Source organism: Mus pahari, chromosome 6 (genome assembly GCF_900095145.1).
Source record: "Mus pahari chromosome 6, PAHARI_EIJ_v1.1, whole genome shotgun sequence".
Classification (NCBI taxonomy): Eukaryota; Metazoa; Chordata; class Mammalia; order Rodentia; family Muridae; genus Mus; species Mus pahari.
The window spans coordinates 80,703,572-80,725,406 of record NC_034595.1 but is presented as its reverse complement, the minus strand read 5'-3'; the positions used below and the strand labels follow the sequence as shown (position 1 = coordinate 80,725,406).

The 21,835-nt window shown below is 45.1% G+C and overlaps 2 protein-coding genes across 5 annotated transcripts in view; both read left to right on the top strand.

Annotated features, from left to right (window-relative positions):
• Nucleotides 1–2,030, top strand: part of Tmem39b (transmembrane protein 39B) — a 22,553-nt gene extending 20,523 nt beyond the window's left edge. The window contains exons 8-9 of the mRNA XM_021201207.2: nucleotides 419–506; nucleotides 1,694–2,030. Coding sequence (XP_021056866.1) covers nucleotides 419–506; nucleotides 1,694–1,936 — 331 coding nt within the window. The 3' untranslated portion in view covers nucleotides 1,937–2,030. The remainder of the gene's footprint in view (nucleotides 1–418; nucleotides 507–1,693) is intronic.
• Nucleotides 2,031–6,146: 4,116 nt separating this feature from the next.
• The window catches only part of Kpna6 (karyopherin subunit alpha 6), a 27,850-nt gene continuing 12,161 nt past the window's right edge, over nucleotides 6,147–21,835 (top strand). The window contains exons 1-6 of one of the 4 annotated variants that reach the window (XM_029539903.1): nucleotides 6,169–6,245; nucleotides 6,963–7,038; nucleotides 17,067–17,200; nucleotides 20,302–20,394; nucleotides 20,694–20,793; nucleotides 21,506–21,600. In XM_029539903.1, coding sequence (XP_029395763.1) covers nucleotides 6,999–7,038; nucleotides 17,067–17,200; nucleotides 20,302–20,394; nucleotides 20,694–20,793; nucleotides 21,506–21,600 — 462 coding nt within the window. In that variant the 5' untranslated portion in view covers nucleotides 6,169–6,245; nucleotides 6,963–6,998. Of the gene's footprint in view, nucleotides 6,246–6,270; nucleotides 6,354–6,962; nucleotides 7,087–17,066; nucleotides 17,201–20,301; nucleotides 20,395–20,693; nucleotides 20,794–21,505; nucleotides 21,601–21,835 lie in introns of those variants that run through there. The other 3 variants (XM_021199623.2, XM_029539905.1, XM_029539904.1) reach the window with 3 other exon arrangements.

The window sequence follows — 21,835 nt, the reverse complement described above, 5'->3', positions numbered from 1 at the left end:
GGGCTACACAGAGAAACCCTGTCTCAAAAAACAAAAACAAAAAAACAAAACAAAAAAAAAAAGAATGGGTCCTGAAGGTTCTGATGGCTCATACCTTTAAACCTAGCTCTGGGAGACAGACAGACAGACCTTAGCAGTAGAAACAGACTGATGAGTCAGTGCTGAGTGCCGTGCGTGTTTAACTTATTCGAAGGTGCCATACTGAGAACCGTGGGAACTCCTGCAGAGGGCCTGAGTCAGCACAGGGGAAGGGTGCTCTGAGTCAGCAGGGCTGCTGCCCTCCAGCCCTGCTCTGAAGGAGCTCTAATTGTCTGACTTCGAGGTAGCCTCTGCTGAAGCCGGGGACCATGTGCAGCCAGGGTACTAAGGGTCACAGTTTGGGAGATGGTTGACCTGGGCAGTTATCTTCATTTCTCAGCAAGAGAGGCGATTCGCTCCGCTACTCCCAGCCTTTCAGCCCAGCATCCTGGTTTGTGGCTCTACTCTTGCTGCCTCTTCCCCACCCAGTAAGCAGTTCTTAGGTTGGGTGCTTTTCTTGGGAACCGGTCCCTAGACATAGAGTACTCTTGAACTTAGCACAAACATTCTTTTTCTTTTTTCATTGTTTTTGGTTTTTGAGGCAGAGTTTCTCAATATACCCCTGGCTGTTCTAGAACTCAATCTATACACTAGGCTGGCCTTGAACTCACAGAGATCTGCCTGCCTATCTCCCAAGTTCTTGGATTAAAAGTGTTCATTGCCACTGCACTCCATTTTCCTTTGAAACACCTTGTAAGACTGAGGGTTGCCATGTCTCCTAGGCTTCCAGTGTAGGAAGGGACGCTACTGAGGAGGGAGGGGTGCTAGCTTTTCAGGCTGTAGAGTATATAATAGCTCTCCATACTGTTGGTGTCCAGCAACTAAAGGTGAATAAATGGCTTTCTACGCTGCTGACGTAAGGTTTGCTGAGCTAAAGTCTGATGCACAGATAAAGCCTGGGTTCAGTCCCCAGCACTGCAAAAAAATTAAAAAATTTAAAATTCTGATTTGTTCAGGCCCAACGATACTGTAGAGGGAGGGTGACATTACAGAAGCATCGGGCTGGGTGTGGTGGCGCACGTCTTTAATCCCAGCATTCAGGAGGCAGAGGCATGCTCATCTCTGTGAGTGCAAAGCCAGCCTGGAAACGAATAAAAAGAAGTTGATTTTAGGCCAAAAAGAGTTTGAGATAGCAAGCAAGCCTTCTTAGAAAAGGCTTCGTGGAAGTATCTTCCACGGCTTTTATGGAAGCAGCGGTGCAGCATAAGCGTGGACAGATGTGGTGCCATGGCCAAGCCCACCCCTGACTTTTCTGTTTCCCCTAGCTTACAGGTCCTCGTGCGCGCGCGTGCACACACACACACACACACACACTCATACACACGCACTCACACACCTACCCACACCCACACACTCTCATACACACGCACACACTCTCATACACATGCACATACATGCACTCACACACCCTCACACCCACACCCACACTCTCTCATACACACGCGCACACACGCACACACACACACACACAGGTCCCCAAGAGCTTGTCCCCTCCACCATGCTTCAAGACCTCATCCAACAAGCAGGTCTCTGGAGCATGTCCCCTGGCCTCCCCCTGCCTACTCACACTCACACTCTCTCACTCTCTCTCTTTCTCTCTCTCTTTCTCGGGTAGTTCTTTTTCAGCAACCCTCTGAGGATCCTCAACATCCTTTTGCTGCTGGAGGGTGCCGTCATTGTCTACCAGCTGTACTCCTTAATGTCCTCAGAGAAGTGGCACCAAACCATCTCCCTGGCCCTCATCCTCTTCAGCAACTACTATGCCTTCTTCAAGCTGCTCCGGGACCGCCTGGTATTGGGCAAAGCCTACTCCTACTCAGCCAGCCCCCAGAGGGACCTGGACCACCGGTTCTCCTGAGTCCCTGGGTGATCCTCCAGACAACATCCATCTTCGCCCAGGGGCTTCCTGGCCAAGGGCTCTTGGGGTTGGGGGGGAGGGGTGCAAAAAACAAAAACAGAAAACAACAACAAAAAAAAACCCACCAGAGCTTTGTATTTTTGTTACGTACTGTTTCTTTCTTTGATAATTGATGTGGTAAGAAAAAAAGTCTTATTTTTATACTCTGAACAAGCCTGTGTCCTGTGATACTTTCTCTTGTTCCTGCCTTTCAATCAGTCAGAGGTATAGGCATGTGAGCCAGGAAGCTCCACACATGGCTTCTGTGACGCTCCTTCTCTAGTGGCTGAGAGACTCGGGGATTCCATAGGCCACGGTGGCCCTGGTGGCTGCTGCTAACTGAATTCGGTTGTGTACAGATGCTGCTGTGTGTATTACTGCAGGCCTTGCCAGCCCTAGGAAGATGTGTGCTGTGAGTGTTCACTCCCACAGGTGAACTGAAACTTGGAGCTCTAGTGATCTGCTCATGGTAACATGGCTACAGAGTGGTAGAGCTGGGATTAAAAAAAAGAGTCCCTGGGCTGGAGAGCTGGCTCAGAGGTTAAGAGCACCGACTGCTCTTCCAAAGGTCCTGAGCTCAAATCCCAGCAACCACACGGTGGCTCACAGCTATCCCTAATGAGATCTGATGTCCTCTTCTGAAGTGTCTGAAGACAGCTACAGTGTACTTACATATAATAAATTTTAAAAAGATATCATCTGGAAAAACAAAAAAAAATCCTCGCCGGGCAGTCGTGGCACACGCCTTTAATCCCAGCACCTGGGAGGCAGAGGCAGGTAGATTTCTGAGTTCAAGGCCAGCCTGGTCTACAAAGTGAGGTTCCAGGACAGCCAGGGCTACACAGAGAAACCCTGTCTCGAAAAACCAAAAAAAAAAAAAAATTAATCCTCTAAAAGGTGGTGACACTGTTGTCCTAGAAGAATATGACTTGACTCTCCCAGCATGTAGTCACTGCCACCCCGCCCTGTCCTGGATGATGGTGCCAGGCCAGGATACTGCCACACTGGGGAGGGAACGCTGGCAAGATGGGTCAGGGGGTCAAGGCACTTTGTACCAATCCTGACAACCCGAGTTCCATCCCTGGGACCAACACGGTGGAAGGGGAGAACTGACTCCTGCATGTAGTCCTTTAGCCGCTCTCTACACACATACATTACAGAAATGTAACTTTACATATCTTTAGATTTATTTTATGTATACGAGTGCTTTGCCTATATATGTATATGCTCCATATGTGTGCCTGGTGCCCTTGGAGGTTAGAAGAGGGTATTGAACCTGCTGAGATTGGGATTGCAGATGGTTTGTGATTCCCATCTGTTGGGAATCAAACCTGGTCCTATGAAAGAGCAGCAGGTGCTCTAAATTGCTCAGCCAGCCCCCAACAAGGTAATTTTTACATTTTTATTTCTCTTTTAAAAAGGCAGCATAATGGGGACCGTGTTGGAGCTCTCAGTGCTTCTAAGAAGATAGTTATGGTTCCTGGGGTCACTAGGTGGGTGTGAGGAGGAAAGCCACCCCAGTGAGAGGGAAGTACCAGGGTTGCTTGACTCCAGTGTATCGGGCTGGCTAGCAGAGTGTGGTTCTGACCCTTGAAAGTGAAGAAAATGGAAGGTCTTTGGAGAGCTGGCTGGAGGGGAAGAGGTGATTGTGAGCAAGCTGTGTCCTAGAACAGAAAAAAAAAAAAGTTGTGGGATGAGTCAGCTGGCTCCTCTACACATAGTTAGAGCGCTCTAAAGAGATCACACACCGGAGCCTTTCTGTTCCGGATATGGAGATGAACTGGGGAAGATGGGCTGCAGACTGGACAGTTGGGTGTCTCTGTTAAGCAGGTACTGTGGGGCACATCGGGGTATCAGGGATGGGGAAGATCTCCCTCTTCCTTTCCTTAGATATGGGGAGAGATGAACACTCCATGGATCCAAACCATTGGGAAATGTTAAAGAAAACAGAACACGCAGCCAGGGCTACAAAGAGAAACCCTGTCTCAAAACAAAACACAAGAAGCAGAGAAGATGGATACCCTGTTGGGGGAGACAGTTTCTCAGAATTGCATTGACCTGGATCTCGATTTTTTTTTTTTTTTTCTTTGAGACAGGGTTTTCTCTGTGTAGCCCTGGCTGTCCTGGTACTCACTCTGTAGACCAGGCTGGCCTCGAACTTAGAGATTCGCCTGCCTCTGCCTCCTGAGTGCTGGTGAACTGGGTCTTGAAAGAAAGGTTTACCACATGGTCAAACAAGACAAGGGATGGAACTGCATTCCAAGTAGAGGGAGCTGCTCATGCAGACACAGAGGAGGCAGGAGCCAGCTTGGGAAAAGGGATTTCTCAAGCATGCTTAGAGTCTGAGTGGCCCAAGAACCAGCTTGTGTGCCAGATGGAAACGTTTGGGTCTTCCTGAAAGCAGGCAGTGGGAAACTGCTACAAGAAGAGCAACACGACGTAGTTAGCTACCTTTCTGTTGATTTTTGTATTGGTCTTCTTCATATTTTTTTTCCTTCCAGAGCTCAGGACTAAATCCAGGGCCATGTGTTTGCTAAGTAAGTACTCTACCACTGAGCCAAATCCCTAACCCAAATGCTAGTTTGTTTGTTTAGTGTGTGTAGTACATTTGGTTAATAGCATGCAATTTTAGAAGTTGGAGATCTCTCTACACCAGAGATTCTAGGGACCCAAAAGTACCACAAGCACTTTCTCTTTTTTTCTTTTTCTTTCTTGTTTTTGTTATTGTTGTTATTTTGGTTTTTTGTTTTGTTTTGTTTTTCAAGACAAGGTTTCTCTGTGTAGCCCTGGCTGTCCTGGAACTTACTCTGTAGACCAGGCTGGCCTCGAACTCAGAAATCTGCCTGCCTCTGCTGGGATTAAAGGATGTGCCACCACTGCCCAGCTGCCACAAGCACTTTCAACCACCGGGCCATCTCTCTGGTCCTTGCTGTCTGTGGTTTTAAAGGCAGATGAGGCAGAACAATTTTGGAGATAGGTGAGAAAAGGAGGTAGATGATTGTGACAGCAGAGGAAGTTAAACAGTATTCCTTTTCCTCAAGTCATAGAATTTGACTTTTGAGTTGTTTTGCTTTATCAGCCAGGCATTTGGTTAGAGTTGCCAAGATTGGACGGGAACCCCGGCTCTGTGTGTTGATGTGGAAGACTGGAATGTTATCATGCAAAATAAGGTTTAATAAGCATTGGCCCCAAATTCCTTGAATCAAAAGGCACATGCTTCAAGGTACTCATCACTAAAAAGGGAGCTCACTAAACTGTTATTGGTTTGTTTGCTTGTTTATTTGTTGATTTATTCGTTCAATAGCTATAAGTCAGACACTGGAAGGTGGTGGCCATACTATTCAGCAATATAGAACTGACCCCTGTCATTAAAAGGTTACTGGGCTCTGCCTCTACCCTGCCACACCCTTTTGCTGGAGAAACAAACTCCCTCTGGTGTGATAGCAAACACCTGTAATCTCAGCAGTGGGGAGGTGGAAGAAGAAGAATCTAGAGTTCAAGTCTAGGATATCTGAAATTCTGCCTCCCGTAAACAAACAGGTCTGTGAGCCTTTTTACCTCAGCGCTTGGGAGGCAGATAGGTGAATCGCTGTGAGTTTGAAGTCTTCCTGATTTATAGGCCAGCCAGAGATACATAGTTAAGATCCTGTCTCAAATGAACAAAAACAAGAATCAACCCCCAGCTTAATCTTCACTTCTTTTCCTTATCTCCGCAGCCTTGAACAAATTACTTCCTCGCTCAAAATAATTATTTAGTTCAGGGTCTATACAGGCTTAATTATAAAGAATTTTTGGGAAAGAAGGCCTCACCATAAAGAAGAAATAAAAACAGAAAGAGATTGGATCTCCAGGTCCAATCATTCTGCCCCATCTTCCTTTAAACCACAGACAGCGAGGACCAGAGAGATGGCCCAGTGGTTGAAAGTGCTTGCGGAGCCGGGGCGGTGATGGCGCAGCACTTGGGAGTTAGAGGCAGAGAGTTCGGCACACTTTGCTTCGTACATATACCTTCGAGTCTCCCTCCAGCCTCGGCTGTCTATTCCGTCCCTAATTGCCATTTTTAGTGGCTGCGTTCTCTTTAAGCCCGCCCCTATCCTGACAGCTCTTGGAGGGAAGGGGGCGTGAGGGTTAAGAACGCGTTTTAGCACGGTAGAAAACGTTTGTCCCCGTCAGGCCGCCGTCCTGCAGGTCCGCCATATTGTCTGCCGAGGCTGCCGCTGAAGCTACCGCTGCGGCCGCCGCCAAGTCTGAGCGAGCGGAGCCGCGATGGGTGAGTGAGGCGGCTCAGGAGACGGGTGTTCGGGCCGAGGTGTCGGGGAGCGGGGTCTGGCGAGGGCCTGTCTCTAGTCCAAAGCAGATGTCGGAAGCATCCCGAGAGGTACGGGGAGGAGAAGGCAGATCGGGAAGCGCCCCTCGGGCCGGTTTAGGGCTGGCGTCGGGCCGTCCGCACGGGGAGCAGCCCCCGGGGCTGGCTCCGGACGGCTAGCGTCCCGGGTGTCCCCACGTGGTGGCCTCGGGTCGGAGCTCGCGCTTCCCGAGGTAAGCAGAGCCCTGCCCTCTCTCCCTGCGCCTGCCGTGGAGCCGGGGGCCGGGCTCCGAGCTCCGGTCCGCAGGCCTGGCCGCCGAGAGCCTGCTTCCTCGGGCGTTTGGCCGCCGGGCTTCGGAACGGAGTGAAGTCGTGGCCGCTGCCTACGTAGAGGGTCGAGTCCTCTGGAGAGGAGACCCAGGGCGGGCCAGCTCCGGCCCGGTAACTAAGGGCAGGCCGGGTCCAGCAGAGCTTGGGCCTTTGAAGGCCAGGAAAATGTCCCGGGCGGCGCAGGAATGGGGTGGTTCGGCTAGACTCGGTGACAGCCTTCGCAGTGGTAGGAAGACCAAAGCCAGACTTCTTGGCACAGACAGGTCAGAGACTTACGGTTTCTGGGCCAACTCCGGTTAGGAGAAAAAGAGAGACCTGTTGATCTTTTTTTTTTTTTTTTTTTTTTTAAAGAGCATTCTGGATACGAAGGCCGTTGCCCAAAAGAATATGATGATGGTCTTTGAATTCAGAAACGAAACCAGCATTGGTAATTTATTGGCATCAGTAAAGTGAAAAACTTTAAATTTGCTAATCTGTACGTGCAGACGTTATTGTCAATGCTTAACGTGTCTTGTTTAACCTAATTGCAACCTAGTGGGATAGGTGCTGCTGTTATTCCTGTTTTACAGATGGAGAAACTGAGGCTTAGAGTGGTAAAGTAACTTATCCAAGGTCACGCAGTGATTAAACCAGGGTGATCACTCCCGAGCCCTAGGAATTAACTGGTGCCTTTTATGGCCTGGCCCTCTAGTGGTGGGATAAGAGAGAGGGGACAGTTTTAACCCTGCATAAAGTTGGGAAGTTGTGTTTTGTTATGGGTCCAGTTTGAAATCTTTAGTCTAAATGAAACTGAAAAAGTTCAGAGTGAATGGCTGACCTCCACCTAGCGCATTTCTAACGTTTGCTATAATCTCTAATTCTGAGGGAACAGAAAAGACTTTCTCTGCCAGTGATTTCAGAATCAGATCTGGCCAGCCACTTCCCACCTCTCATCCAGTTACTTCATTTTCAAACAAAATTATGCATAGAGAAGGTCTTACACAGTGCAACGAGCCCCGTGTTCCTCCGTTTCTGAGCCTTCACATCTCTAGGAAGGGAGTGTGTGTAACCTAGCAAGGGCTCAGCAAACAACGTAGCATTCTTCCCACCCTGAATGCAGAGGTTCTTTTCCCTAAAGCACTCTACTCTTTCCACATGATTTTGGGAGCTTAACTGGAGCCCTGGAAGGAAAGGCGTAACTCTGTGAGATTGAGAAACAGTCTCGAAGAAGCTAACATAGCTGATCAGAACCAGTCAGGAATGACATTCTTCCACATTTTACTTCACAGCAACCTCTAAGGTCTAAGGTATTAGATGGGTGGCGGCACAGGCCTTTAACCCCAGCACTCAGGAGGCAGAAGGAGGCGGAGGCGGGCGGGTCTCTCTCTGAGTTCCAGACCAGCCTGGTCTACAGACCCAGTTCAGGGCCACACAGAAACCTGTCTCAAAAAAAAACTTAAGGTGTTACAAGAAGTTGGTAGTTAGGTTTTTTTTTGTTGTTGTTGTTGTTGTTGTTGTTTTCTGTTAGAATGTAAAAGTTCTTCAGTGCAAGAATGAGACTTGAAAGAATTTTTAGTATGTAGAGTGAGGTGACTTTTCAGCTCAACTTCAGTGACCAGACTAATATAAGAATATATTTAATCACAGTGTATGGTCCTCGGTAATTTGAGTAATCCTCTTAGCAACAGTAAATTGATGCTTTGAGAAGATAGGTAACCAGTGCAAGGTTAGCAATCTAGGCCCATTGGGTACTGGTTATAATACAGACAGCCTTCCCTCCCAGAGGCCAGTGTAAGTCACTGCCTCTCCTGGGCCCCCTCCCAGGGCCTATCCTTTATACTGTTTGCCTGTGTTAGCCATGCAACTTTTTTTTTTTTTTTTTGGTTTTTCGAGACAGTGTTTCTCTGTGTAGCCCTGGCTGTCCTAGAACTCACTCTGTAGACCAGACTAGGGCCTCAAACTCAGAAATCTGCCTGTACTTCTGCCTCCCAAGTGCTGGGATTAAAGGCATTCACCACCACTGCCCGGCTTATGCAATTATTCTTGACCATCTCTAGCAAAGACCTCAACCCAATAAATTCTAGTGGGTACTGGCTATCTTATCAAAATTTCCACTGTCTCCCCAAATCCAGGGAGTCTTGGTTAGTGAAACTCCAAACCAGTCCTTGTTGTAATTCCATTGTCCTAGGCAATAGTTGATTTTAGGCTACTTAGATCTGAAGGTTCTGGAGCTTCTGAAGACTTATTTATTTATAAAGATCTATTCTATGTATATATGAGTCCACTGTAGTTGTCTCCAGACACACCAGAAGAGGGCATCAGATCCCATTACAGATGGTTGTGAGCCACCATGTGGTAACTGGGAATTGAACTCAGAACCTCTGGAAGAGCAGTTGGTGCTCTTAACCACTGAGCCATCTCTCCAGCCCTTTTGCTTTCTTCTTGTTGTTTTTTAGTAGTCTGGGAATTGAATCCAGGCAAAATCATAGAATGGTCATGAATAGTCATGTACCACATAACAACTTTTCTGTGAAGAGTACATTGCAATTATGATTAAAATGCATACGATTATAAAGCCAGAACCTAACACTTGTCTAGAGAACGTGTAGCTGAAGAAGCTCTTTGTGAGTTCTTGAGCGGTTTGAAGTTATTAGCCCAGTATGGTGGCTTACACCATTTGTCCCCACTACTCAGAAAGCTGAAGCAGGGACTCTGAGACCAACAACTGAAGGAGCCTAGGCAACATAACAAGACCTTGTGTCAAAGAAGTTTGAGCTGAAGTGGCTCAGAGGTCAAAGGTGATTGCTGTCAAGCCTGATGTCTTGCCTTTAATCCCTGGAAGCCACAATTGTCTCTTCCTGCCATGCATGCACTCCCTCCCTCTTCATGAACATAGACTTAATAAATTGAACTGGAGATATGCTTAGTAGTTAAGAGCACCAGCTGCTTTTAAACTGGGGTTTGATTCACAACTGTCTGTAACTGCAGACCTAGGGTGTCTGACACCTTTCATCCTAGGACTCAGGCACAGGCAGGTGGATCTCTGAGTTCAAGGCCAGCCTGGTGTACAGAGTGAGTTTCACTCTGGACAGCTAAGACTACAAAGAGAAACCCTGTCTCGAAAAAGAAACAAAAAGCCTTTTTAAAACAATGAGTGTGGGCTTCTGAGATGGCTCAGCAGGTAGGAGCACCTGACTGCTCTTCCGAAGGTCCTGAGTTCAAATCCCAGCAACCACATGGTGGCTCACAACTCTCTGTGGCGCCCTCTTCTGGAGTATCTGAAGACAGTGTACTTACATATAATAAATAAATGTTTTTAAAATTATTTTTCTTTTTTTTATTTGATATTTTATTTACATTTCAAATGCTATCCCAAAAGTTCTCTATACCCTCCCCCCCTAAAATTATTTCTCTTATATGTACTTCTATATGTTTCTGTGTGGGTATGTGCCTGTAGAGACCAGAGAAGGTCATCAGATCCCCTGGAACTGGTGTTACAGACATTTGTGAGCCACCAAGTATGTACAGGTGCAGGGGGTCAGATATGGATCTTCTATGAGAGCAGCAAGTGCTCTTGACCACCCAGCAGTCTCTACAGCCCCAGAGAAAAAAAGTTGTAAGTTTAGGGACAGTGCTGGTTACCTGTGGAGGAAGCAACCTACTCACTATTAATTCTCCTGAAGTGCCTTAGCACTGCGCTCCAGTCAGACTAGGTACCCTATACAGTGTGCTTTTTCTGTACTGCATTATTTTTTCTCATACTGTTTTTATTTTTAGATGCATAAAATACATTTTTGTCTTTGCTATAATATTCAGTATCATAACATGCTTTTTATCCTGTGAGCAATAGGCTATACTATATAATCTAGGTGTATAATAAAATACACCATATTAGTAGGATAATGTAAGTAGATTCTGATGTTCACACAGTGATGAAATCTGTTAAGGATGATTTCTCAGAACATATCCCATTGCTATGACTATTAGTAGTCTATTAATAGCCTCAATATAGTTGTTACCAGAATATAGGCTATTAAGGGCAATGTTCTGCCTCTGCAAAAAGCTCTTTTCTGACTCTGAAATTGCCATTAGCAATGCCAAGATTATGAGGCATAATTTGTAAACAATAGGTAGTTTAAAATTGTGGGTAGATCCAGCAAGGTGGTGCTTGCTGCCGAATCTAAGCTCACATATGGAGGATGGAGATGACAAAGTCCTAGGTGTTGTGTTGGACCTCTACACAAACACGCAAGCCAACATACACACAAAATAGGTGTAATTTTTTTTTTTTTTTTTTTTTTTTATTGAGCAAAGAGGTAGGGTTGTAGTTCAGTTGGCAGAATTTTTGTCTTGAATGTGCAAAGAGCTGAGGTGATCCCCAGAACTTCATAAACCATGCATGTTGGCAAACACCTGTAATCCCAGCACTATGTAGGTAGAGGTAGGAAGATCAGAACCTCAAGGCCAGCCTCAGCTACAAGCAAGTTCAGGGCTAGCCTAGGCTAAATAAGACTGGGAGTTAGCTACAGAGGACAGATGTAGAGAAGCTTTCTCCATGCTTTGAGCTTAAAAATATTTTGAGTAAACAGGCATGCCTTTAATCTCAGCACTCAGGAGATAGAGCCATCTCTCACAGATCTCTCTGAGTTTGAGGCCAGCCTGGTCTGCACAGTGAGTTTTAGGTCAGTCAAGATTACACAGAGAAACCCTGTCTCAGAAAATCACTGTGTGTCTGATATCTGCAGAGGCCAGAAGATGACATCAGATTCCCTGGGATTGGAATTACAGGTTGTGAGCTACTATATAGGTGCTGGAGAGTGAATCCAGTGCCTTTGGAAATACAGCTAGTACTCTTAGCTACTGAGTCATTCATTTTTCATTCCCCAGATGTCTTATATTAGTGCTAAGATAGGATAATGAAGTTTTCTAATTTGTTTTTGACTGCAAATAATAGAATCTTTTAAACTGATAATACTTCTAGCCAGGTAAACCAGAACACCCCCTTTAAAAAATTTATTAATTTAATTTATTTATTCGTGCCCTTCTAGGTTTATTCAGCCACCTGAGTATCAAGCCTCTCTCCTGGCCTGGTACACATTGGCACAAAACCTTACCCATCTTGGACTCTTTTTTTTCTTCCTGTTCTGTATTGCGGTTGGATACTGTGCGATACTGTCACTTCAGTCTCTCCTGAGCTGCTCTGTGTGTAGGTTTTTCTTAAAACACAGTTTCATAAAGGGTTTTCTCCAGCTTCAGTTAGCCTTGTGGAACTCAGGCTCCTTAAAATGATGTGCAAAGAATACTTTTCTTTTTTATTTAACTTTATTTTATGTGCATTGGTGTGAGGGTGTCAGATCCCTTAGAACTGGAGTTACAGACAGTTGTGAGCTGCCATGTGGGTGCTGGGAATCAAACCTAGGTCCTTTGGTAGAACAGGTAGCGCTCTTAACCACTGAGCCATCTCTCTAGCCCCACAGAGAATACTTTTTATTTTCATTTTTGAGATAGGTTTCACTGTGTAGCCTTAACAGGCCTTAAACTCAATAGATCCAACTGCCTTTGCCTGGGATTAAAAGCATGCTCCACCATGATCTGCCAGTAATACTTTTTTAAAGGTTATTAGTGAAAATTCAGTGAAATACTGGATTGCAAAAAGTACTTTGTGAGCAGGGTATGGTTATGTATACCTGTAATCCTAGCACTCAAGAGAATGAGCAGAGAAGGGTTATAAGCCGGGCAGTGGAGGCGCACACCTTTAATCCCAGCACTCGGGAGGCAGAGGCAGGCGGATTTCTGAGTTCGAGGCCAGCCTGGTCCACAAAGTGAGTTCCAGGACAGCCAGAACTACACAGAGAAACCCTGTCTCGAAAAAAAAAAAAAAAAAAAAAAAAAAAGAAGAAGAAGTAAAGAGGGTGAGCTCTGGGAATGGGGTTTCATTATCTGTGTGTTTGTCTCCATATATCTTGAAACTATAGAATCAACTCAAACCACCAAAAGTGCAGACATTAGGCTAAAAAGAGAATGGGAGGAGAGAGTGGCGGTGCAGTCTTTTAACTCAGGTAGAGGAGCCAGGCAGTGGTGGTGCACATCTTTAGTTCAGCATTTGGGAGGCAGAGCAGGTCGATCTCCACCTACCTCCTTTGTCTCCCCAGTTGCTGGGATTAAAGTTGTGAACCAGTATGCCCATCACATGCTCATTACATGGCTTTGGCAGGCCTGGAACTCTCAGAGATCTGCCTGCCTTGGACATATCAGTTCTGAAGTAAAGCTGTCTGGTGCCACACCTGGCAAGTAGGATTTTTAAAAGTTTTTTGTTGTTTGTTGTTTTAATGTGCATTAGTGTGTTGCCTGCATGTGTGTCTATGCACCATGCCGGGTGCCTATGGAGATCAGAAGAATGTGCCAAATTCCCTATGACTGGAGCCCAGAGGTTGTGAGTCACTATGTCGGTGGTCCTATGTTAGAGCACCCAATGCTCTTAACCACTAAGCCATCACTCCAGCCCCTGAGTATTTATTTAGTGTGTGTGTAAGCAACAGGTTCCCTGCCTTCCTTGTTAATAATAATTATCGAAATGCATGAAAGCTGAAGAGCTGAAGTGTGAGTGACAGAGCCTGGCGGTGGTGGCACAGTCCTAGCACTGGGGTGGCAGAGCAGATGGGGCTCTGGGTTTGATGCCAGCCAGGGTTACACAGAGAAACCCTGTCTCAAAAAAATAAAAAAATTAGGGACTTTGAGATCTAGCACTCAAGGGAATCCTCTAGTCACAACCATCTCTTGTTTTTGTTTTTGTTTTGTGAGCCAGTAGCAGTACTGCTCTTGAACTGTTAAAGGCTCTCAAGATGACTCTGTTGACAAATCTACTTACCTTAAAAGCCTGGTGACCTGACTCTGCATTTGTCCTCTGACCTCCACATGTGTACTTGGCACACTTGCCAGCATACACACAGACAAAATCCTAATAGATTAAAAAAAAATTTTTTTTAAAGAAATACAGTTCTAAAGAATAAAATTTGGCCTGGCAGTGTTGGCGCACGCCTTTAATCCCAGCACTNGGGAGGCAGAGGCAGGNNGATTTCTGAGTTCGAGGCCAGCCTGGTCTACAGAGTGAGTTCCAGGATAGCCAGAGCTACACAGAGAAACCCTGTCTCAGAAAACCAAAAAAATTAAAATTAAAAAAAAAAAAAGAATAAAATTTGACTGTATAAGATTGAACTTATACAGTCTTGATAAGACTTAAAAACTGGCTCAGCACAGTGTGATGGTTTATATATGCTCAGCCCAGGGAATGGCACTGTAAGGAGATATTGCCTTGTTAGAGTAGGCATGGTACTGTGGATATGGGCTTAAGACCCTCACCCTAACTGCCTAGAAGTCAGTATTCTGCTAGCAGCCTTCAGATGAAGATATGGAACTCTCAGCTCTGCCCGCACCACGCCTGCCTGGATGCTGCCATGTTCCTGCCTTGATGATAATGTACTGAACCTCTGAACCTGTAAACCAGCCCCAATTAAATGTCTTTATAGGAAGAGTTATTGATCATGGTGTGTGCACAGCAATGAAAACCCTAAGAAAACAGAAAAGGAACTTTTTCTGTACTTCAGGCTAATTGGTCTAGTATTTACAGGATCATCAACATTGAAGGCATGTGATTAAAGATAAATTTGTTTGAAAAGGGCTTGTGTGGCCAGCTGGCTGGTGTATGTATACCTGTAATTGCAGCTCTGGGGAGGCAGTTCCTTGAGATAGAGTCTTCTTATGTAGCCCAAGCTGTCCTAGAACTTGATGTGTAGACCAGGTTGGCCTCAGAATCACAGAGACCCACCTATCTCTCTCCTAAGTGCTATGCTAGGTGGTGAATTTCCAGCTAGCATGAGCTACATATGAGATGTTGTGTATCTCAAATAAATGAAAGAAATGGTACTAGATATCCAGCTGCCTTACTAGCATAAATCAAACATAGGAGACAAACAATAGCAGCAACAAAAATACATATAAATTAGACTTAATTAAAATGTAAGTTTCCGCAATTCAAGGGACACAGGAAGAAAGTGAAAGGGAGGCTGGAGACAGCCCAATAGGTGAAAAGCTTGTGGTATGAGTGTGAGAACTTGAGTTCAGATCTCTGAACACTTGTAAAGATCAGGGGGCAAGATTTCACAGCAATTGCATTAAGTGTGTAGTAGAGACATTTTAACTTAATTCTTCTGATCCACAAACATGGATGGTTTTGTTCATTAGTTTTTTTTTGCTCGTCAGTTGTTTATTTCTTCAGATGTTCTAAACTGTAGCTCAGTCTATCCTGGAATTCATTGTGTAGCCCAAGCTGGCCTTGAACTTTGGCATTGCTAGTGCTCAGTTCCTAAATGCTGGAATTAGAGGTAGCATGAACTACCATACTTGGCTAATATTTTTATCAATGTGTGTGTGTAATTTTTTTTTTTTAAACAGGGCTTCTCTGTGCAGCCTAGGCTGTCCTGAAACTCAGAGATCCACCTGCCTCTGCCTCCTGTGTGCTGAAATTGAAGGCTTGCACCATACAATGCCTGGCAATTCTAGTTTTTTGGGTTTTTGTTTGTTTTTTTTTTTTTTAAGATTTATTTATTGTTTTATGTAAGTATGCTATCGCTGTCTTCAGGCACTCCAGAGGAGGGCGTCGGATCTCATTGCAGATGGTTGTGAGCCACCATGTGGTTGCTGGGATTTGAACTCAGGACCTTTGGAAGAGCAGTCAGTGCTCTTAACCGCTGAGCCATCTCACCAGCCCCTCCAGTTATTTTTATGTTGGATAAGCTTTAACTGTTCTATCTTTCCCTCTTGGCATTTGTAGCTCCTTCTTTTCTCCCTCTCTCACCTCTTAATCTTCATTCCTTTCTTTTTGAGACAAGGCCTCACAAAGATCTGCCTGGCTATAATACTAATTTTTTACTGACTTCTGTATGTCCATAGTAATAACTAGGTAGACACAGAATTTGGGCCAGTCTGGTAAGGCAGTAAGTGACATACATATATTTTAGAAGAACATCTCTGAATGTTTGTGTTCTTTCATCTCTCCTGTGTTGTGTTAGCATCCCACCCTTCAAGTGTCAACATTATAGCTGACTTTGTACTCTGGAGATTTTTTATTTGATTATTCTAATTTTGTAGGTGTCTCTCTCATTAACTTTAGATTTGTTGTTGCTTGGACTTTAGTCTATAGAGAGAATTTACTGTAAGAGAAAATTATGTATTGTAAAAATGAGTTCCTAAAAATCAGGTGTGACTGGTGAAGTGGGGTGCTCTTAAGCCACAGGAAACAAAACATCGTCCCTGAGGTGGGAGGGTCTGTAGTAACAGGGTTTCCTCATGTGCTTCTGGAGATGTTCAGCCTTCTATTCTTTGTGGCCTGCTTCTCCAGTGAAGTCATAAGTAGATATTTATGATAGTTACTTGTCACCATGGTAACTAAAGAAGCAATGTGGTTCCTATTTCAGTTTAACTGTCAACTGTGCTCAAAGGAGAGGACAGCCTCTGGGACAGCACAGGCTCAGTCATGAAAAACTATGTGTCAGGTAGTAAAGGACAGCATTCCAAAGGGGCTTGCCTTTAGTAGTCTCGCCTCTGCCTGTTTAGGTACCCATAGGAGAGGCCACTGTAGACCCTTATAAGTGTCTTTGTGCACGCGCGCGTGTGTTTGTGTGTGTGTGTACATGTAGTTGTGTGCATGTGGAAGTCAGAGGACAGTTTGCAGGAGCGAATTCTCCTTCAACTGTGTGGATCCTGGTAATAGAACTGGGTCCTGAGACTTGGTGGCAAGAAAGAACTACTGAGCTATCTTCATTTGATTGCTTGTTTTCTTGTTTACATTTTTATTTTTAATGTACCTGTGTTCTTATATACCTGATACCCCATATATGTGCAGAAACTGGAGTGATCAGGAGAGGAGCATCAGATGCCTTGGAACTGGAACTAGAGATGGTTAGGAGCTGTCCTGTGGGTGCTGGGGCCTGAGCCTGGATCCTCCACAGGAGCAGCACATGCTCTCAGCCACTTCAGCAATCATTTCTCCAGCTTCTCTGGTTATTTAGTTTTACTTGATGAGTGGTTTGCCTACCTATGTGCTTGGTACACTCAGGTGTTAGAAAATGGCACTGGATCCCATGGAGCTAGAGTTTACAGATGGTTGTCAGCCACCATATGGGTTCTGCGACTGCACCTGGGTTCTCTGCAAGAGCAGCAAATACTTTTAACCACTGAACCATCTCTCCAGCAGCCCTCCCCATCCCCCAGATAATAACTGTGGACTTTGCCGAGTGAACTTCTAAAGCAGTCCTAGAGACTAACCAGAGGTGCTTCTCTGCTGCTTCTTTCCATTTCTTTTCAGGGCCAGAACTTGTTTGCCATCTTCCTGTGCTTTCTCTTCATTGATATTCTTGTTTGATCACATGTGAAAAAAGAAATGCTACACTCACAACTCTGACAATTGCTCCCTTCTAGAGACCATGGCAAGCCCAGGGAAGGACAATTATCGAATGAAGAGCTATAAGAACAATGCCTTAAACCCTGAGGAAATGAGACGAAGGCGGGAGGAAGAGGGCATTCAGCTTCGGAAACAGAAGCGGGAACAACAAGTAAGTTACCTGCAGTATTCCCGGGTGCACCCATCCCTTCATCCTTCTGCCTACAGCAGTGCAGTTCTCATCCCTTTGACGCTGTGACCCTATAATACAGTCCCTCATGTTGTGGTGACCCCAACCATAAAATTATTTTGTTGCTACTTCATAACTTATGAATCATAATGTAAATATCTGTGTTTTCCGATGGTCTTATGCAACCCCTACCTGCAAAGGGATCTCAGCCCATAAGCTAAGAAACCATGACATAGGGAAATGTATTTTATCTATGGAACAGTCTAGTCATTAAATGTTTACTTGTTTGTTTTGTAGGTGGGTTTGCATGTATGCAAGCTCTGTGTGTATGACCAGACATTGATATTACCGTCTTTTCCAGTTTCTGTCCACCTTAACTTCCATCACTGAACCTGAACCCACTGCCTGGCGTGACTGGCCAGTGTGCTCTGGAGACCCTGTCTCCTAAGTGCTGGGATTATAGCTGTGCACCTAACTTCTATTTGGGGATCTGAACTCAGGTCCTCATGCTTGCTTTATAAGCATTTTACTCAATAATCCATCTCCCCAGCCTTCTGGGTTCCTTTTCTAAGCAAATATTGGAAACTTTGAGAAAGGAAAAAAAAAAAAAAAAAAAAAAGAGGTTTCTTAATCCTTTTCTAAAAATTATGTGCGTGGCGTGGCATGGCGTGCAAGTGGAAATCAGGACAGCCTCAAGTGTCAGTCCTCACCTTGAACCTTGGCTGAGCCTGGGTCTCCTTTGTTTGTGGTGTGTTGATGACTGCTGCGTGTGCCACCCTATCTCCCTCCATCTGACTGCAGGACTCAGACTCACATCCTCACACACTGAGCCATCTCTTTTTTTTTGTTTTGTTTTTTGTTTTTTGTTTTTTTGTTTTTTTTCAAGGCAGGGTTTCTCTGTGTAGCCCTGGCTGTCCTAGAACTCACTTTGTAGACCAGGCTGGCCTCGAACTCAGAAATCCACTTGCCTCTCCCTCCCGAGTGCTGGGATTAAAGGCGTGCGCCACCACGCCCGGCCTGAGCCATCTCTGCCCTGTTTTTTGTTCTTCTTTTAACATAAAGTTGGGGCTGGAGAAGTGACTGAGCTGTTAATGGTGCTTACTGCTCTTGAACAGGACCTAGGTTCAGGTTTTAGCACCTCCAGAACGGCTTACAGCCATGCGTGCCTGTTTTTTTTTTTTCTTTTTAAAGATTTATTTATTTATTATATGTAAGTACACTGTAGCTGTCTTCAGACATTCCAGAAGATCTCGTTACAGATGGTTGTGAGCCACCATGTGGTTGCTGGGATTTGAACTCAGGACCTTCAGAAGAGCAGTCGGTGCTCTTAACCGCTGAGCCATCTCCCCAGTCCCACGTGACTACTTCTAAGAGATGTACTCTTCTCACCTCTGTGGGCTCCTACATGCTTGCTACCTGAACTCACTCAGGAACATACACATACATGTAATTTTTATTTTTTAATTTAAAAACTTGAGAAAAATTATTTTGATCAGGCAGTGGTGGTGCATGCCTTTAAACCCAGCACTTAGGAAGCAGAGGCAGGTGAATTTGAGTTCAAGGCCAGGGTAGTCTACAGAGTGAGTATAGCCAAGGCTTCACAGAGAAATCCTGTCTCATAAAACCAAAAATATTCTGATAATTCCATATGTGTGTGTAAGGTATGTTAGTCATAGTTCTCCTCAGTTTCCTTTTCTTATCCCTCCCCTGCTAAATCCCTCCCTCCCGGTAACCCCTCCCACTCCCATGGCTCTCATTCCTGTGCCTCCTGAGTTTAATGAGAGTTGTCTGTAGGAGTGTATGTGGAGGTCTTAATGACAACTAGACACTTTACCAATGGCTATACCACTGAAGAAAATGACACCTCCTCTGCCAGCTTTCTTGTGCCTTCTGTCTTCATACTGTACACAGTGTAGTCCGGGTTTGGCCTGGCCATGGAGACTTAGCCGTCATTCTGAGCTGCCTTCTGTTATTAAAAACTAGAGCGTTTCAGTACAACCAGGGCTATATGGAAAGACCCTGTCTGCAAAACAAACAAAGCAAAACAAAGAAGCACTTTGATTTCATGTGTATGTTTGTGTATATATGTGTATCTGGTGACTGCAGAGGTCAGAGAGAGCACTGGATCCCCTGGAACTGGATAAGTTTTGGGCTGAGAACTAAGCCCAAGTACCCTTTAACAGCAACAGATAGCCATGTCTCTGGCCTTCTGTTCTTTTAAGAGTCTTCTGTGTTAAATGTCCTTAGGACAAGCCCAGCAGTGGGGGTACATGCTCTGAATCCCAGGACTCATGAGGCGGAAGCAGGTGGATCTTTGAGTTTGAGGCCAGCCTGATTTACAGAGCAAGTTCCAGGGCAGCCAGGGCTGCACAGATGAAACTGTCTCAAAAAAAAAAAAAAAAAATGTGCCCAGGCCTGAGACTGATCCATCTTACTGTTGCACCACCATGCACCACCAGATGTAATTACTCAGCTCTAGAGTCAGTCATGGAACTGCTTTTGTCACATTTCTTTGTCTTCTGGGAACTCCTTCTGTAAACCAGGCTGACCTCGGTGATCTGCCTGACTCTGTCTCCTCAGTGCTGGAACTAAAAGGTGGGCGACAACCACCACCTCCCTCCCTCCTTCCCTCCCTCCCTTCCTCCCTCCATTTGTTCATTCTTCTTTTAAGATTGATTTATTATGTATGCAACAATCTCCTGCATGTATTCCTGGAGAACAGAAGAGGGCACCAGATCTCACTAAAAACGGTTGTGAGCCACCACCATGTTGCTCAATTGAACTCAGGACCTCTGGAAGATCAGCCAGTGCCTTTAACCTCTAAGTCATCTCTCCAACCCCCCTTTCTTTCTTTTTTAATGTTTTTTCATTCCCCTCACCATTACACAAAGTGAAAGATTTTTTTTCAAATAATATTTTTAAAAGAATGAATAGATGTATCATAGAAAACAAAGCTGTTGAATATGTTTCATATCTGCTTAAATGTTGGCCTCATTTTCCTCATGCTCATAGTTTCTTGTCATTGTGTCATAATCTGCTCTCGGTTTGTGAGTGATGCTTCCCTCTGTCTCCACTCTTTTCAGCTTTTTAAACGGAGAAATGTAGAGCTGATTAATGAAGAAGCTGCCATGTTTGATAGTCTGCTGATGGATTCCTACGTGAGCTCTACAACTGGGGTAAGCCCTTCAAGGCATGGTCACAGCTACTGTCGGGACAGAAATCAAATGGGAAGCTCTTCCTTTCCTTTTGTGGACAATCCACAAGGAATCCACTCTGATGCAACTCAGAGAAAACATTTAGGGAAGCTGCACCACAGCCGGGAATCCCTTTTAAATATTGTACCTTGAAGTAGACGTGGATCGGATAAGCCCTCCTCTCACTTGAGGATCCTATGAAGCAGATGCCCTGCCAGGTTATGTGTCTCCTTCTGGCTATATTATTGACCAGCAAGGTCATAAACCATTTTCTATCCTAGGAGAGTGTGATCACAAGAGAAATGGTGGAGCTGCTCTTTTCTGACGATTCTGACTTGCAGTTAGCAACCACACAGAAATTCCGGAAACTCCTTTCCAAAGGTATAGAGGCTGGTCCTTCTCAGAACGGGGCCGTGTGATTTAGCCTTCTGTCTCTTCACTGCCCATTGCTCATCCTACTTTGCTGTCCAGGTTCTCTTTGAATAAGTCAAGTGGGTGTATTCCCACTTTTATACTTGATATTCCCTCTTCTAATAATCCTTTTCTCAAAAAAATGTTCAACACTTCCTTCAGCTACCTTTTTTTGTTCTTTTTTGTTTTTGTTTTTGTTTTTGTTTTTCAAGTCAGGGTTTCTCTGTGCAACTCTGGCTGTCCTGAATTCTCTCTGTAGACGAGGCTGGCTTTGAATTCACAGAGATCCACCTGCCTCTGCCTTCCAAGCGCTGGGATTATAAGTGTGCTCCACCACTACCCAGCAGGTCTTTGTTAGAAGGGAAATATATAGGCTAAGGTTGCTCATTCCTTGGCTCTAGCTCGCTCTCTCTCTCTCTCTCTCTCTCCCTCTCTCCCTCTCTCCCTCTCTCCCCCTCTCCCCCCCTCCCTCCCCCCTCCTCTTTTCTGATATTGGAAGCCAGAGGTGAGCGTACCTAGACTAGGTTGCCTTTATATTTGTAGCATGCCAATGGTATTCTTAGCTGTAGATGAGCAAAGGACTATTTTGGAATGTCTACAAAATTGGTCAGAGCATCTTGGGTTGTGAATGGGTCAGTCCAAGCTTCTACTGACTTTTTATATCTTTCCTGTCTTCCTCTAGAGCCAAGTCCTCCAATAGATGAAGTTATTAACACTCCAGGAGTAGTTGATCGGTTTGTGGAGTTTCTAAAGAGGAATGAGAATTGTACATTGCAGGTAAAGACTCTAAGGTGGAATGGCCAGATGAGAGTTCCTCACATGACAGTGTACTGCCTTTGTGGCTTAGCTTAAGGAAATAGGAAAGGAATATGGGGAAACTACCTTCCTTAAAAACAGCTTCAGGGGGCTGGTGAGATGGCTCAGAGCACCCGACTGCTCTTCCAAAGGTCCGGAGTTCAAATCCCAGCAACCACATGGTGGCTCATAACCATCCGTAACAAGATCTGACGCC